This window comes from Rousettus aegyptiacus, unplaced genomic scaffold, assembly GCF_014176215.1.
Source record: "Rousettus aegyptiacus isolate mRouAeg1 unplaced genomic scaffold, mRouAeg1.p scaffold_m13_p_17, whole genome shotgun sequence".
Classification (NCBI taxonomy): domain Eukaryota; kingdom Metazoa; phylum Chordata; class Mammalia; order Chiroptera; family Pteropodidae; genus Rousettus; species Rousettus aegyptiacus.
The window spans coordinates 23,867,719-23,884,545 of NW_023416292.1; the positions used below are offsets into that span (position 1 = coordinate 23,867,719).

General features: G+C 55.9%; 1 protein-coding gene and 3 non-coding genes across 4 annotated transcripts; 1 reads left to right on the forward strand and 3 right to left on the reverse strand.

Moving 5' to 3' along the window:
• Positions 1-64: 64 nt before the first annotated feature.
• Positions 65-137, reverse strand: TRNAR-ACG. Its single transcript has one exon. It is a non-coding gene; the product is annotated as a tRNA-Arg (tRNA).
• Positions 138-3,253: 3,116 nt separating this feature from the next.
• TRNAT-AGU lies at positions 3,254-3,327 on the forward strand. The gene has a single exon. It is a non-coding gene; the product is annotated as a tRNA-Thr (tRNA).
• A 1,717-nt stretch (positions 3,328-5,044) lies between these two features.
• Positions 5,045-5,127, reverse strand: TRNAL-CAG. Its single transcript has one exon. It is a non-coding gene; the product is annotated as a tRNA-Leu (tRNA).
• A 2,844-nt stretch (positions 5,128-7,971) lies between these two features.
• On the reverse strand, positions 7,972-15,224 carry LOC107502317 (butyrophilin subfamily 1 member A1). Its single transcript, XM_016129443.2, has 8 exons — positions 14,893-15,224; positions 14,299-14,395; positions 13,733-14,080; positions 11,986-12,267; positions 11,073-11,222; positions 10,582-10,602; positions 10,279-10,305; positions 7,972-9,822 (listed from the first exon to the last, which is right to left on the reverse strand). Exons 2-8 carry the CDS (start codon positions 14,375-14,377, stop codon positions 9,149-9,151), a joined length of 1,581 nt encoding a protein of 526 aa, XP_015984929.2. The 5' UTR covers positions 14,378-14,395; positions 14,893-15,224; the 3' UTR covers positions 7,972-9,148.
• Positions 15,225-16,827: the final 1,603 nt, after the last annotated feature.

Here is a 16,827-nt window from a genome sequence, read left to right on the forward strand (position 1 = left end):
CCCTTCTGCCCACTCCCTCCTCTGGGGTCGACAGAGGGAGGGGGTAAAATGCAATCACGCCCGCCGAGCCAGCCAGGAGTCGAACCTGGAATCTTCTGATCCGTAGTCAGACGCGTTATCCATTGCGCCACTGGCCCACGCGTGAACTCTCGGGTGGCGGAAATTTCTTCATCAGAAACCAGGCGGCGGCGCCGGTTTCGGCTCCAGTTCTCACGGGATCAGCAATGAGGCTGAGAGCCTGGTCCTTTCAGCGGCTCAGGTCCGTGGCGCCTCGAGGGCGGGCGCTGCATGCAGAAACCAACGTCAGGCACTGCGCACGGAAAACGGGTTGTGTAGTACTATTCAGCGACAACAGTGACCTCACGGGGTGACCTGACCCAACTTCTCACTAGGCAGGTCACAGTGGGCAGTCAGGCCCAGGTCTACAGCGTCTTCAGTAGAAGGCTCGCTCGGCCTTAAGCCAGCTTCGCCCATTGTCCGCATGCATCAAGGTCACACGCCCTTGAAATGCAATCCTTGTCAGACCCCCAAAGAGGACAACCATCCTCCCAGGAGCCCGGGGTCTCCTGAGCTGTCTGCACCTTGCTTGCTGCATCTTCATGTGATCTCCTGACCTTCTCTCCCCCATTCCAGACGCGGAAGGGGAACTGCAGAATTGCCATTCTCCGCAGTATTTGATCTTGCTTTCCATGCAGGTCGCGAGTTCGGCTCAAATGAACGCTTACGAAAATTCTCTATAGATTTGGAAGGTCTTAGGTGTGGCCTTTTCCTTGACTGCAGAGGGGAGGCGAAGCCGGAGCCCATTCACACAGCATCACCTCCCCTTCCTACGTGCTGTTTAATAAGTAAAATGATGGCGATGAGCGCTTGGAGAAATACAGATGTCAGGGAGAAGAGCAATCTGGACCTGGGGAATCTCCAGGGAAAGGCCTGGAGGTGGGAGCAGGCTGGGAAAGGTCCAGTAATAGAGAAATGGAGCCTGGACATGACCTCTGGCCTCGCAGGCCTTTGTAAGGGCTTTGGCTGTTACTCTAGAAAACCGGAAGCTACTTTAGGATGGCATGATCAGACTTTCTTGTCGCATTACAAAAAAATTATTTCACATGATTACTGACCAAGACTCTGCTCTAAGCACTCTCACGGATGCTCTGACCACAGGGGCCTACATCTCAAAATTGGGCACCTTTAAAGACTCATCATCAGTTCCTACACACGTGAAAGCTCACTTGTTTGCTTTCTCAGCAAGCACATTGTCTTACTTGTGCGTTTCAGCCACTCCACATTTCAGAGGAGGAACCATTATCCCCATGCCTCGTGCACATTGTAAAGAAATTGAGGGCTGCTAAACAGATGGATATAGCTAAGGATTCTTCTCTAGACAAAAGAACAAAGGTCTTCTGACCAGGTTTTATACTGTGTACCCACGCCTAAGGCCGTTGGTGATTATGGACTCTGTCACAAAATTATATTTTTGAATATTAAAAAGATAACTACATAAGGGAAACAAATTATATTGAAATATGTTATCAAAATATAAAAGTTTTATGATATAGTAATATTTGTTTTCCTTTATTAATGCGCTATATGAAAATTCCAGCAGGAGGTCAAATAAATACTGAAATTTCGAAGCAGTAATGAGCATAATGACGTCTTAAAAAATGATATTTTAAGAAATTTGCAACAAATCAAATTTGAAATTTGACTCGAAGATATTTGATTTCCAATAGTAATAAAGTCAAAAATACATCTGATTTGTTGCCTATATTCATAATGGAAGAAAATACAAAATTTCAGTTATTTCATTTGTTAAGAAGTCGAATTAAAATTATATTTTCCTATTCAAGTTCGCAGACTATCCTCTTCCGGCTTCTCCCCCAAGCATATGGAAAACTGCGCTGTCTGCCACTCCCACGTTTCCTTACATTATCGTCAGCCTCTGTGACACAGCATCTGCACCTTCTCCAGTTTCAGATGTGTGGAACAAAGCGAATGTGAGGGCCCTTTCCATGATCCTGTTAAACAACAGCTCCTTTGACTTCCCAGAATTCCTGTGCAAATATTGGTGGCGCCAGTCAAAGGGAACACCCAAATCAGGGCTCTGCTGTCTTTCCGAATGTCTGCTGCAGTTCGATCAAACCCATACTAGGTGAGATTGTGCTATTTATGATTATGTTGGTTCCAAGTACACTAATTATGTGATGGCTCATAATATTAAAGAAGTAGGTGCTTATTTCATGGAGTCCTAATCCAAGCGTGTGCTGAGTTCACAGACTTTCAATCTTTTTACGAAAATAAAAACATCTAGCGCAGTCATGCCCTCCCCCCATCATGCGTGTAGGTGGAGGTAAGTGTCAATGGCTGCCTTATAGCGTGACAGAGAAATCCTTCAAATATTGGTACGGTTTAGAAATGCTGACAAATTAATTTCAGTATTATCAGAATAATAGATATCAAACAAGACAGCCAATCATAATTGCAGGTTTCATTTGTGAAGATACTTTCACAGCTATGGCAACCCTTTGTAAACTGTTCAGATTTTCACTATAGCCCTTTGTTCGAATTTCCAAGGAGAGATTTATTGTCCAGAGAACAGAAGTTGGAAACAGTTACAAACAGTCACACAAGCCCGCGTAACAAAGTAGAAATTCTTGTGAATGCTCTCAATTTGACATCATATCGGAACAGATTCTTTGGCTCACTTTTAGGGCAAGAAAGCGTCTCTCCCTCTGCAGCTTCCAAGGTGAGGGGATCGCTCTTTCTTCTCTTTCCAAGACTGGATTTGGGTTAGGAAGCCTCGTATGTTTAAGTTGCAACTCTGGAATCGCACAGGTCAACATCATAAGCTAGAGCACGCAGGTGGAACCCAATCTTACGGAAGGACTCGGGGTATAGAATGACTGGAATTTCAACCAAAACCCGTGAAATACAGAACACAGAGAACGGGCAGGTGCTATAAGTGCTCGGTGTCAATGTGTCACACGACCCGACCCGGAGGCTTTCCTCGTGCGAATGTGGCCGCTGCTCTCCCCTGGTCCTCTCCTCCCTCACCCGCGTGTCCCCCGCCCACCTTGCGTGAAGGGGGCTCAGTTGTCCTACAGCTCCGCGGTTTCTTAGGTCTTTAGGATTGACGCGGAGATTCCTATGGAAGATCTCGGAGAGCATCCGGGCCACTCTTGAACCTCAGGACAAGAAAATAACTGCACCGCAAAGGTATTTCCTTTTCCCGGTCTGTTTGGAAGCGGGCGGGCGTGGTGGCTCCGTGGCTTAGCTGGTTAAAGCGCCTGTCTAGTAAACAGGAGATCCTGGGTTCGAATCCCAGCGGGGCCTTTTGCGGTTTTCCTGCCCTCAGTGAAGGGGGTGGGCGATCGAAGTATAATCTTAAGGGTAAATTTTCCCCGTGGAGTTTCACCGAAGTGTTTTACATGGGTGTGAGGATGGATCCTCTCAATGTTTACAAAGAAGGAGACGACATTGACTCCGTTTTTCTTTCGAAGAAAGAATTTCTACCTTTCTTGGTATTCTTAATATTTTTATTCCACATATATCTTTTCAGCAAGCACAGAAGGAACCAGGGAAAGCGGGAGGCAAAGTCACCAAGTTTAAACCACAAGCAACACCATGATCTCTGGTCGTTCCATTTTCTTTCATGGGACGATCCCAAACGGACGCCCCTCACAATATACAGGCAATAGTTTCAGAAGGAATGACGGATAAGTGTGTTGCCGAGAAGGCTGCAGCATGTCAGTTCATAGCAGCCCCTGAAGTCCGACCGTACAGCACAAACTCTAAGTAACTACTCAGAAAGGCGGTCTCCTGCTCAGAGTTTTTTGGGAAGGAACATCAATGAGAAAACAAATTTTTGTCCTCGTCCTGTTCCTGCTGGAACTCCAGAGTCCAGCACAGGCCCTGGCAAACGGCAGGTGTTCAATTATAACAAAAATATGGCTCATTTCTTATTTGTCAGGGTTTATTGTTTGTCAGGCACTTTATATGTAGCAAGTCATACAATCCTCGCGGCATGCCTATGAGGTAAGGTCCAATTACTTCCTCCATTTAAAGAGGCATTTAGGCTACGCGGACACAGAGTACAAATTGGGTTTCTTAAAAAAAAAGAAAAGAAAAGAAAAGAAAAGAAAAGAAAAGAAAAGAAAAGAAAAGAAAAGAAAAAAGAAATGGTGAGGAGAAAATTCCAGTCACCCAAGACTTTTGAGTAATTGGAGCTTTGCAATAAATGACATAAGAACCATATCCAGGTTTTCGGTTCAAAATAGGAACGTCGTATGTTAATATTTGTAACCTTAAGTGTTAGGCCTCAAGATAAGCAGGCTAGACGTCAGAAAACTTGAAACCGAGGGATATTTCTGGAAATGTCACTAAACATGAACTTCCATGTCCCTATATCACCCTTTACCTGGAGCCCGTTCTGCTGCAAAACCTGTGAAGAGTCAGCCCCCGGCCTGCAATCCTGCTGTCTCTCAAGGAAAGTGTCGCAGAGCTTCCTAACAGAACATGCAGAAACACGGCCGTTGATGGCACCCCGTTTGTGGTTAGCAAGTGGGACCCAATCTGAGAGTCCTTTTGTGTGACAGGGACACACACTGGAAGTCTCTAGGCGGCAATTAAAAGCAATTGGTCTAGACATGGTCCAGATGTGCATACAGCAACATAGATAAATCTCAAAACTAAAAATGGAATGAGATGTGACACCGCTTCATTTATGTAAATTAAAAATGCACGTGCTGAAACCAAAAACACATATTCTATAAAAACAAAAAAGAAAGGATGACCTTTCCAATGATTGTGTATGGGAATAGGAAATAGGAAATGAGACTCAGGGAAGGGAATTAAAAAGGAATCTATAAATAAATAAAACAAATGAGGGACCTGCGAACATCAGTGGTAATCGAGGCGTCACCTTCATAACATTCAACTCTTTGAATGTGAAACAGAGTGAAGGACAGACAACTAAGGCAGATGAGATGAATATGATCAGATCTCCAAACGTCTTCACCCTGGGAATACGAGAAACAATTCGAAAAGGAACTGTCAGGAGTGGGATTCGAACCCACGCCTCCAGAGGAGACTGCGACCTGAACGCAGCGCCTTAGACCGCTCGGCCATCCTGACCCCGTGCACCCCCAGCTTTACTAAAGGTTTATTTCTGCATCTACCTAAATAGTGTTCAGCTTTCTTTTTTTCCTTTTTCCAGGACGTGGGAATTCTTTGTTTAATAAGCGAAACCAGCACTCGGCTAACGCCCCTGACGCCGACCCCAGATGGAAATGCGGAATGGACCGGGGTCGCCGGAGCCTCTGGGGCATCGACCTGAGAACACGCCTGTAGAAAATCCGTGTAAGAGTCTGAGCCGAACTCACGACATGCAGGGAAGCTAGATTTCAAATACTCCGGAGAACCGCAGCTCTGCAGTCCCCTTCTGCGTGCGGAGTGAGCGCGGGAAGGTCAGAGGTCACAGGACGGTGCTCCTGGGAGGGTGGCTCCGCTCTGAGGGGCCTGACCAGGAGGTTTGCTTGCACTGAAGACGCTGCAGGCCTGGGCCTGACCGCCCACCGTGACCGGCCCAGCGAGGGGTTGGGTCAGGTCACCCCGTGAGGTCACTGTTTCGCTAAATTACTTCACAGCCCCTTTTTCGTGTGCAGGGCCGGGTGCCCGGAGTAGCGCACCTTCTCAACACCCCCAGGGAACCCTCGTTACTGTGACGCCACCCGTGTTGCCGGGCTCGCCTTGCTCGACTTGGCACTTCCTCCCGGGAGGTGTCAGGGTGTCCCAGGCAGTGCTGCGGAGCCAGGCCGGGTGTGGCAGTCGCCTCCCTCCTTCCTTCTGTCCTGCGAATCTCCACCCCCCCCACCCCCCTCCACCTCACCCCCCCCCCACTGCCTTCCCCTGGGGACCTCGGTCAGGTGTCTCGCTGGTTGCTCTGAGTTTGGCCGCACACTGCGGACTGGTGGCATTTTCTCTGTGGATTTTATACTGCAATAAGTAGTTGTAAAAGCAAAAACAGGTGAGTAGGTTTCGTATCTACAAAAGCGGGTACGGGGGTCGCTTGGGGCCAGGCCTCCACCAGCGACTTCTGCAGACACGCCTGAGGGCATCTGCGACCTGCTGGGTTTGGATAGCACGCGCTGCTGGGGTCGGAGCACCGCTGACCGCGTATCAGGGAACCTGAGTTCGAGGTGCGACGCGGCCAGACCCTGTCAATTAACTGCCCGGAGGAGTTTGGGCAAATCGATTTCCCTCTGTCACCCCCAGAAACTGCTTCCTTAGGCACCTTCCAGTATCACCTGAGTTTAATTGACGAACTACAATGCTTAGTTTCTTAAATTAAGCAAGCATCAAGTCCCCATCTCCAGAAAACGAGTCAGATGCAGATCGACAGACCAGTCCCGCCAGGCCTTTGGGAGGCGGAGCCGGCGATCTGCGTGTAATGAGCCCTGTGATTCCGGGACGCGCGCAAGCTTGGGAATCGTCGGCTTCAGGTCCAATGACCCTTCACAGAGAAACTGCCCCCTCAGCAGCCGGAGGCGAAACGCGAGAGCGCGTGGCCAAGGCCTTCCTCGCCCCGCCCCAGGTCTGTAAACATAGCAGCCCCTTCCCCATCCCCGGTGGGCGTCTGGGCATCCCGCCTGGAAGTTGCCTTCCTTAAGGGTAGTCCCCTCCCCCCAGGTGATTCTGATGTGCACCTGGCTGGAAGAGCGTCGTTTTAGTTTACCTTTGGAGAAAGGCTGAATATTTCTTCTAAGGACAAGTGTTCAAAGAAGCGTCCCAGCCCCTGTGGTACAGGATTCTGGCCCAGTGTTTGGAGAACGAGGGGCAAAGCCGCCTGAAGTGCCCATTACAATGGGCGCACCTAAGGTTGAGCGTGGGCATCTACCCCCTGTGGATGTCTGCAGGTGGCCGCGCCGCTCGCCAGGTGCAGGTAATGCCAGAGCCCTGCCGCCCCGCGAGGAAGGACGGAAGCAGTGGATGGAGAATGCAAAGCCGATTCTCGGAGGCGTTGCATTAGAGGAGATGGTATGTCGCGGCTTGTAAAGATGGATGTACATCTCAAAGACGTAGAGAAACGTTCTGGGTTCCAGAGGTCCAGCCACCCCCGACATCGTTGTGGGATGAAACCAAAGGATGAATGTAGATAACTTAGGTGCCAGGGACTGTGAAGAAAGGGACACTTCACAGGAAGGTCCATCGACCGGGAAGGAGAGAGATAAAGGTCACGAGGAGGTCGATCTAGATGAAGATCCACAGGGATGCGAACAGGGAAGTGTAGTTAAAGTCGGAGTTAGGCTTGGGAAGCGGGGGGTCGAGGGTGCCCGCATTGAGGGGAGCTCTTTTTCTGGTGAATGTGTGGGGTTTACCGCAGCCAGAGGAGAAGGGTCTCAGGCCGGGTGACACACAGTCCGGGGTCAATCCCAGCTTCACTGCCACCAACGGGCAGTAGAAGCCGCTGTGCGACTCTGTCCCTCGGGGCTTTGGGACGGTGCCCGCCTCCCAGAGGTCTGAAAAGTGACATGCGTGACCCAGCGGAAGGCACGTGGAACAGGACCTGGCATGTAATAAGTGTACTCGGTTGCCCCCCAAAATGTGCATTTTGTACGTTGATCGTAATGTGGGGGCACGTCTCCCCAAGGGTTCTTGGCACCTCAGCTGAGAGTTCTGTCCCAAGCGGACGCACACTCGGAGGCAGACGCCTGGCCCGCAGCTGACTTCGTTCGAAGCGCACACGAGTCGCCTGGCGCTGGCACCGGCAGCCTCTGTGGCCGGGCTCTGGGGCGCGGACCTGGAGTCTGGCCCGGGCCGGCGCGCGGCGGGGGCGGCAGTGCCGCGGCCCTCACGGGACAAGTCTCGTGCCCACTGGCCCTGGCGAGCCCACTGCCACCCAGCTGGGGGGGGTGTCGTGGGCAAACGGACCCCCACTGCCCGGCCGGCAGCGCCCCGTGGCGTCCCTGTTCCCGGTTCAGCTCTGTTTGTTGAGACGAAGGAAGGACAGCGCGGACGCCGCTCGCGGCAGCCGGACAGGCCCGTTTATTAGGGTGAGCCCGCGGGCGACGTCGACCCTGGGCGCTGGAACAAGGCGCCGCACGTGGGAGGGGCGAGCGGGGGCCGATGCGCCGTCTGTGGGCGAGGCAGCCGCACGCATACAGGGGGATGCGAACAGACAGGTGCCATCAGGTGCCATCGGCCCAGCCGTGCCGAGCCCACAGGCGGCATTCGGGGGACCCCGAGAAGCACAGCGTAGGGAGCCCATGTGGGGAGAGAGCGAACGGGGCTTGGAGTGGCAGTGGTGGCAGGTGGCATTAACTGAAGACACGTTCGAGGGGGTTAAATAGGACCTTGGGATGAGGCCCCGGGGTGCGAGGCCGAGACACTGGCTGTTGGCGTGGCCGTCACTGAGGGGCGTTTCCTGGAGGTGCTGAGAGGGGGAGGTTCTAGATCACGAGGGGGAGGAGAGCCAGGACCGTGTGGAGCCCACACGGTGAGGAGGGGATGAGCCGCAGGCAAAGCGGGTGCAGAGAGGAGGGCACGACGCTGGCCGTGCCCAGGCTTCGGGCTTTGTCTGAACCCTCTGCCGGGCCGCACCCCCTGTCGGAGCCCCAGCCCTTCTCTGCGCCCCCTGCCAGTCGCTCAGACTCCACCGTGGGGCTAGTTTCGTTACCCTTTAGAAAATCCGAGACACAGGCACGGAGACCCTCGGGCCAGGCCAGGAGCCTGCCCAGGTCCACCGTCTCCGCGTCTCGCTCCCAGACACTGCGGGGCTGCTGCTTGCCTCAAGCCCCTTCCGCTGCCTGCCCCTCCTCTGGGGAACGGAGGTTTCTGCCAGCATCACATGCCAGCCTAACCCCGTCTCCACCTCTGAGCTGTTCTTCAGGGCATCTCGGTCCCTCCTTACAGGGTTTGGCCTTAAGGGCCAGGAGGACCGAAACGGTTGAAAAGTCACCTCCCTGCCCCCCGAGTTACTGGTCCCGAATAGATGAGGTCCCCCACCCCACATGCTAGCAGCAGCAACCCGACCCCCGAGAAGAGTGATGCCCGATGCAGTGGAAAGAAACGGGGAGGCTGGTCACGCTGGCAGCCGGAGCCTCAGGGGCACTGGGGAGGGGCCTGGAGCGAGGGGGGAGCTCAGAGGGGGCGCTCCTTACGGTGCCCCTGGGCTGGGCTGGGCAGGGATAAGTTTAGAATGGAGGGCGTCTGTGTCCCCAGGGACAGCATCCTCCCCCACAGGGGACAGCGGGATCTCCCTAGAAGGGTCCTTGGCATCGGCAACTACCGTGACCCCCTCGAGCCCATCCGTGACGGGGCAGATGGTCAGAGGCCTTTCGCCACAGGACCACAGGCAGAAGAAGGGCCGGAGGGGGCCAGAGAACGAGGACTTGGGAAAAGTGTAGATATGGGACCCGTCAGTCGTGTTGTAGAAGGAGATGTCTCCCGACTCGTAGTCCAGGAAGACCCCGACCCGGCGGGGCGGCCCGGCCAGCGGAAGGGGCGTCCGGAGTCGGGTGAGGGCCCAGTACCCATTTCCATACAGCTCCACCGCCCAGAACCCGTTCTCGGGAGTCATGGGGTCGAACCCTTTCTTCGGCACATCCTCCCTGCACACCCCGATGGCCCAGTCAGTCCTGTCCCCCACCTCCACCTCCCAGTAATGCCGCCCGGAGCTGAAGGCCTCCCGACCCAGCACGCAGGGCCAGGAGTCGAATCTCTCTAGCTTCTCGGGCAGTTTCTGACGTGAGTCTTCCAGCCGGACGGCTTTGGAACCCTCGTACAGAAAGAGGTGGGGGTGGGCAGTGTCTGGGTCCAGAGTCACATCAACTAGAGACAGGGAGAGAACGAGTCTGAGCGTGGCAAGTGTGGGAGCTTATGAGGCCCATCATTCCTCCTCCTCCGCCCCTCCCCCCGAGGCCGGGCGCAGGTCTGGGAGCCGGCAGGTCTCCCAGGTCTCCGCAGACGAGGGCCGGCTGGTGGGCGGGTCTGCTGGCTCAGTGGCCTCTGTTCCCCTCTTCTATGACAGCCACAGGGTGATGTATGAGCTGCCTGTCCCCAGCGCCTAATGGGACTCTATCAGAGGGAGCTTGTCTCCTAGCCATCTTCTGAGGGCCTCTATTTCCCTCAAAGAAATGTGAGGCCGCTTGCCGTCCCCTCTTCCCTCTCTGTCTTCATCACCTAAATCACTAAAGCGTGTTAGCGTCCTTATTCCCAAGTACTATAGGACTTTGAATCCTTGGAGGATGGAGCCCCAGAGCCCTCAAGAAGTTGACGGCCACTGACCTGCGTGAAGTGTTGACTTTTTCCACTCTGCCATGAGAGAGAGAAATGTGTGAGAGAGGGGTGGGGGGGGAGAGGGAGGTGGGGGAGGGGTGGGGGGGAGAGAGGGAGGTGGGGGAGGGGTGGGGGGAGAGAGGGAGGTGGGGAGGGGTGAGGGGAGAGAGGGAGGTGGGGGAGGGGTGGGGGAGAGAGGGAGGTGGGGGAGAGAGGGAGCTGGGGGAGGGGTGGCGGGGAGGCACTGACAGGCCTTACGATAAGAACCAGAGGCCCGTGTGGGTGGAGTGATGACAAGAAGGTAGGACTTACTGAGCTCTTCCAGGAGTTTCTCTGAAAAAAAACCCAGAAATACTCAGTGACCTTCTGTCAGGGACATGAGGGAGGGGACATGGTGTGAGTAGCTGTCGAGTCATGACTACCTGATTGCAGAATCACTACCAATAATGAAAAATAAGGGTTATGTCCTCTCTTCTGAGAAAGACACAGGAAGTGCCTGCAGGCTCGAGGCCAGACTTTCATCATTAACGAGGAAATCCCGTTAGCAGTGAGGACAGTGCCTTGGCGCAAGTAGTGAGGAAACATCAGGTCTCGTGCCCCAGTTAGAACCGGTTCTGACCCCTTCTGCACCCAAACCCCGTTTTCCCTCATACTGGGTATCAGTGCTCCCGGGAGCCTCGCAGTGCCCTCTGCCTTGCAGAATTCGAGAGTCAGACATCGTCCACTGACCATCACGCCGGAGGCCGCGGCTCCCGCCTCCCCTGGAAGCACGTCCCCAGGCAGCCCGGGGTTCAGCGACGTACCTGCGGAGCTGAATTCGCCCTTCCTCTGCCTGGATCGGTCCTGGTATAGTCTCCAGGTGAAGAACACGGACCCGATGATGAGAATTCCTAGGACCACCACGATGACGGCCACCGCCACTATCCACGGGGTCGGCCTCGGGAAGACGGGAACTGAAACAAACATTTGTTGAGAAACACTGAGCAAGTCCAGCTCTCCTTCCACAGCAGGGGTGACAGGGCCCCGCCGCCCCTCCCAAGGGGAAACACCCAAGCTTTTCAGAAGAAGTTTGAGCAGAGACAGGGAGGGATGAAGACGAACAAGGGCCCCTTGGGGACAGAACCTGTGAAATAGAGAAGATAACGGACCAATTCATGTCGTCATGGAAGTTGCTCCCTAACGATCAATGCGGGGTGGGAGCCAAGGGGATGGGGGAAGCGAACGAGGAAGGGGAAATGTTCCCACTGTGGGCGGCAGCATGGGACTCAATGGCCAGAGAAAGAGGAACAGTTCCTGCCTGGACGGAGGTAGCGTTTGGGGAGGAACGAGGAGATTTGTCTCTCTGAGAACGCAGGGGGCCCAGACGAGCTGTCGCCTGGGGTGGGGAGCAGAACGGGGGGCCAGAGTGGGGGCCAGAGGGCAGCTCAGTCTTCTCACTGCCTCCAGGAGGGGCTCTGGCCCAGGAAGGCCCCCGGGGCGAAGCTTCTCCATCTAAGGCATGTCTCCGAAGACAGAAAAGCTGGAATTTCTGAGGCCTCAGCAGAGTTTATGCCTTAAGAATCTTTACTCTTCAGGTGAAGTGTGTGGGGCCCCCCGTGAGTGGTCATGAGTTGAGGTGGAAAGTGGACCACTCTGCCGCGGGTCCTGCCGGCTGCCGTCCGGGATGAGGTGGCCCCACCCCATGTCAGGTACAGGCCCGGCTCCGGCTTCACTGACCTGCCATGGAAATCTCTGCTTCTTTCTCTCGGCTAAGAAGGGGGTTCCAGATGTGGCAGGACACACTCTCCATGGAGCTGTCTGTGATGACCACGGTGGCCACCACCTTGAAGAGGCCCTGTGCGTCAGGGCTCCTGGACTCTGACGCAGAGGGAAACATCTCTCCCTGGGGAGTCCTCCACTCCACCCGGGGCTCTGGGTACCACCCCACGGAGGTGCACTCCAGCCAGGTCGCTCCGCTCTCCTGCACCCCCATGCGGATGTAGGGGGTGGAGCCCAGAGCTGTGGAGAGAGAAGCCCTGTTGTCTTTCTCTTTCAGTGGACACCCTTCAGGAAGCCCCACAACCAGAGAGCCGCAGGGCTCGAGGGACATAAGCATGGGGAGAGGGAACAAGGGGACCCGTCTCCTCATTTCATCACACAAAGAAACTGAGGCATAAATAAAAGGGGCCCCACAACCTCATGAGAGAGCGGTTCTGTGTGGGGATTGAGGGCATGGAATGTGGGCAGGACCCCGATGGGCAGACGTGAGGTGCCAGTCCAGTTGGCAGGACAGCGAGCCCCATGGCTGCCAGTGGGTCAGCGGTCCAGGCTGGGAACTCCAGAGGTGGGAGGGAGCTCTGTGGCCGGAACTCTGTGTGAGGCGCTAGGGAGAGGAGAGCTAGGGCCAGGTATTTAAGGATGAGGCGAGAAGGAGCGTCCTAGAGGAGAAGGGGAGTGAAGGGCGTTGGCACTGAGCTCGTAGCTGACAATTTAAATCTCCTTTAGCTGTGATGCTGATTCGAAGATTTTCTTAAATGTTTTCAGCCTCATTTTCCCTCGCACAATTACGTCCTAACATAAATCCACACCCGCTTTTCCTGTTAGTTCGGCCTGCTTATTTCCTCACAATGCGGCAAGTACAGAAAAACACCAGGCTGGAGAAAAGGGTCATTAAATGCATGTCCACAGCCACTGGTCGAAATCCACACTCCAACCTAGAGCAGGCTGAGGTGCAGTAATAATAATTTTAAAGCATGCAATGCTTTCAGAATTGACAAAACAGTGTCTCCTATATAGTCTAATTTTATTTCATTCTTGCAAAATCCGTGTTGGATAGATGCTTCCCCAGTTTTCAAGCATGAAACAGCTCAGGAAGAGACTGGCCTGATGCCAGGCGCTAGGAAGGGGGAGTCAGGACTGCGCGCACTGCCCCCCCCCCCGGGGGCTCACTGCCTTGTTTCACTCTGCGTTTTGGCTCGAAGCAGAAAACGGAAGCAGAGCCCCCCCGGTGGGGCAGGACTGCGACGGGCAGCCGGGCTTTGTGATCTTAGGGGTCGGTCGCTGCCGTTGCGGATACCAACCCATGAAGCAGCCGCAGATGTGCGGGGCGCGGCGGGGGCGCTCACAGAGCCGCGGCCACGGCGGAGCCCCGGCCGCGCGCGAACGTTCGTCCTGGGACTCGGACAAGTGCGTGGTGTGCGACGGGACAGAGCGTGACGCAGCCGTCACCGCCCGCACTGACCGACTCGGGAACACGAGGCAGCGCTTTTCCCACGATGCAGAGGAAAAGGCGGGAGGTACGTGGCGTAAGTTTCTCCGAGACAGACGGGTCGCCGCCGCCTCCGCTCGCAACTAGACCCCCTTCCCGCTCGCCCCCGCCGGGTCGACCTAGCCTGGCCCGAAGGGGATGCGGGGCTGGGGCGTGCGGGTCTCCCAGGGGGCGGACCCGCAGGGGGTCGCGGAGGCGGCCGCGCCGGGCGCTCACCTGCCACCGCCAGGCTGGCGCGCGCCTCCGCGTAGCGGCCGCCCTGCCGGAAGGCGCAGCGGTACTCGCCGGCGTCCGAGGCCCGGACCGGCCGCAGCCGCAGGGCCACGCGGCCCCGGGCGATGTCGTCCCGCACCAGCTCGGCTCTGCCCCGGTACGCGGCCATCTGCTCCGCGTCCTGCGCAAGTCCGGCGGGGTGCGCCAGCACGGCCGGCGACAGCGGCTCCCGGAACCAGCGCAGCTCCATGCGCGCCGCGCTCTCGTTGGAGGACAGGCGGCAGGGCAGCTCGGCGGCCTCGCCCACCATGGCCAGGATGCGCCCCGGGGGCCCGATCACGTCGAAGGGCGCTGCCGGAACGGGAGGGAGGGTCGGACGGGGTGTGGGCACGCGCCGAGGACCCCGAGGCCCGTCCCGCCCGAGGGTCGTCTCTCCCGCCATTCCTCTCATTCCTGTGACGGAATTCCCGTGGTCGTCGCGAGGGGGACCCACGTGGGATTGTTTACATGTAGCGAGACTTCTCTACCCTGCAGGCCCGAGAGAGGAGAGGGGCGCAGGGGAGACCCACCGGAATGCAAGCCGGGCAGCTGCAGGAGGCTGAGCGCCAGCAGACGCACGCCGAGGCGGGGCGCTGGGCGGGCGGCCATCTCCCCCTGTGCCAGAGTCTGTCGGGAGACGCAGGGCAGGAGGGGGCCTGGGTCCCTGTTCGCCCCGCCTCCCCACAGCCTCGCGCCGGCCTTTCCCACCCGTGCAGTGCAGACCTCCCCGCCCCGCCCCCACCCGCCAGGTAGGTCCGGCCTGCACAGAACCCCATGGGCCCCCAAACCCCAAGGGGACTCGGGAGACATAACTGTAAGGTGCGGTGCCCACGAATGCGGTGCCTGTGAGTGAACAGATCTGGGAACCACCGCCCTGAAACGCTTTTCTTCCGAATGCAGGAATTTGGTTTTGCTTTTCGTGAAGACAGTAGGGATGAAGTAGTGGGGCACAGTGGGGCCCAGGGGGACGAAGTGGGGGAGAAAAGCGGGAAAAAGGCCCCACGGGCAAGGGGAGCGGAGGGCGGGAAGGGCAGGGACAGGGGCTCAGGGAGGAAGGGACAGGGGGACGAGAGATGCTTCTCGCCCGCTGTCCTTGGGGACTGAGAGGCGTCACGCATACTAACCTCAGATCCTGGAGGAAAAGGCACCAAGAAGCCACTGCCGCCAGGTCAGACGCTGGCCGCGGCGCCAGGGGCGAAGTTAAAGCCAGCGGAGGAGGAAGGGGCGGTGCTCCGGGGCAGCCCCCTCCTCTCCCCACGCATTGACTTTGCAAAAGAAGGGCAGGTTTCCCACAAAGGAAGGGACTGTGGACTTGTCTGCAGCTCAGAGCACGGACCTGCACGGATGAGCTGGACTAAGCAAGAGGGGGTGGAGTGAAAGGGGAAGGCGGAGGTCAAGGAAACACCCGGATGAGGTGAAGAGCCAGGCCGGAGACTTCACCTCTCCCTGCCGGCAGCGGGCTTCTTGTCTCTATCGTGGGAATAGTGTTAGTAACCTTCTTCAGAGGGGGGATGGGCGATTAACTGAGATTAAGCATGTCAAGCACTCAGGTGAGTCATTCTGTTGTTTACATGGGCTGCAGACACCTCTGTGTGATGCATTTTTCAGGGCCCAGGGCTGCCTCCCCAAAAGCAGCTTTTCCTTATTTGGGGCTAAACCTGTTACTGTTATGGAAACCTTTAAAAATGTGGGAGAAGATTTTCGAAAAGTAGAAATCACCCGTAATGCTTCTGACTAATGGCAGCCTGTTTCTGCATTCCAGAGCATGTCCCCCGGCTTTATGTCATGAAAGCCAGAACTATGAGGCCTTGTGCAGTGTGAAACGTCAACAGCCGCATAACATCGTGTTGAAGAGTCTTCAGATTCCCGAGTGGAACATCTCAGTTGTGTATCACAAAAGCGCACTTCACACGTAAGACCTTGTCTGCATCACTGATAGTTTCCTGATACACTTTCTGATAAATTCCCAGAAATACAGACATCAGGTCACAGGGCGTGGGTTTATGTACACAGTGCCTCCCTGAAACGCCGAATCTGTCTCTCCATCAAGGCGACTGATCTGCTCACGTCCTTCCTGTGTGTGTGTGTGTGTGGGGGGGGTCCTTCTCACCATCCCCGATGGGCAGGGGGAAGAGGTCTGGTTGTTTCCTCACTACGCATAGAATCCGGTGCTGTTTCTTATCAATCTGTATGAGCTTTTCATAAACTGGAGGTGTCGGCTCTGTATTATATTTGTGGCAAATATCTCTTACCACTCCAGTTTGTTCTTGGCCTTTTAACTGGGACTGTGATTAAGACCAATAAAGGGCAATCACGCAGTTGCTCCACCAGAATGCAGGAGAATGACTTCCCAAATGCAAAGATGATCATGTGTCCTTTTTTTTTTTTTTTTGCTTAAAAGTCCAGACATGTTCCTAGCTCCTAGCTACGCCAGTACCAAGGGCAGCGCCCTAGTCTGGTCCAGACAATGCTGAAGGGTCTGCTCATCTCCCCCTTCCTGCTGACGGCCAACCCGCCCACTGGCAGAGCTGGGGTGGGGGTGAGGGTGGGGGGAGATGTGGTTGTCTCAGCCCACGCAGCCCTCGGGCCTGCAAGTAAAAGCACTGTGTCTTTCCAGCGGCCGGCTCTCCGCTTTGTGGGGCCGCGGCTTGGGGTCCTGGGCTCATCTCTTTTGCGTGTAGCTAAACCCGGTGAAGACAAAGGACTGGGGAGCGTGGCGTCATGTACAGCACTGGGTTCTGTGGCTGGCCAGCGAGGCTTGCAGTCAGCCGGTCCTTCCTGGGGCCACCAGTGCTGGTGCTGGTGCCTGGTGCCGATCAGACATGACCTAACGACACAGCGACGTCGCACTGACATGCTTCCCGCACTCGGGCCTGCGTTAAATCTGCATGCGCGTGGCGCCTCCACGGAGTCGGCTTACACGGGGCAGGGCGCGGAAGTGGGGATCCTGGAAGAGACGGGGACGGGGTTCTGTGCAGCGGACGGCTGGTGGGGTGGAGGGAGCTGGACCGTGCCCTGGGGAGAAGGGGCCGAGGCCCAGCCGAGGGTGGCTTCTCCCA

Bases quoted from the DNA above. Each gene is read 5' to 3' on its own strand.
- LOC107502317 (XM_016129443.2), bottom strand. From the start codon at position 14,377: ATGGCCGCCCGCCCAGCGCCCCGCCTCGGCGTGCGTCTGCTGGCGCTC. The intron at 14,081-14,298 runs GTGGGTCTCCCC...CCGTTCCGGCAG, and splicing joins GCTGCCCGGCTTGCATTCCG to CGCCCTTCGACGTGATCGGG. The intron at 9,823-10,278 runs GTCAGTGGCCGT...CCCTGTCTCTAG, and splicing joins AAAGTCAACACTTCACGCAG to TTGATGTGACTCTGGACCCA.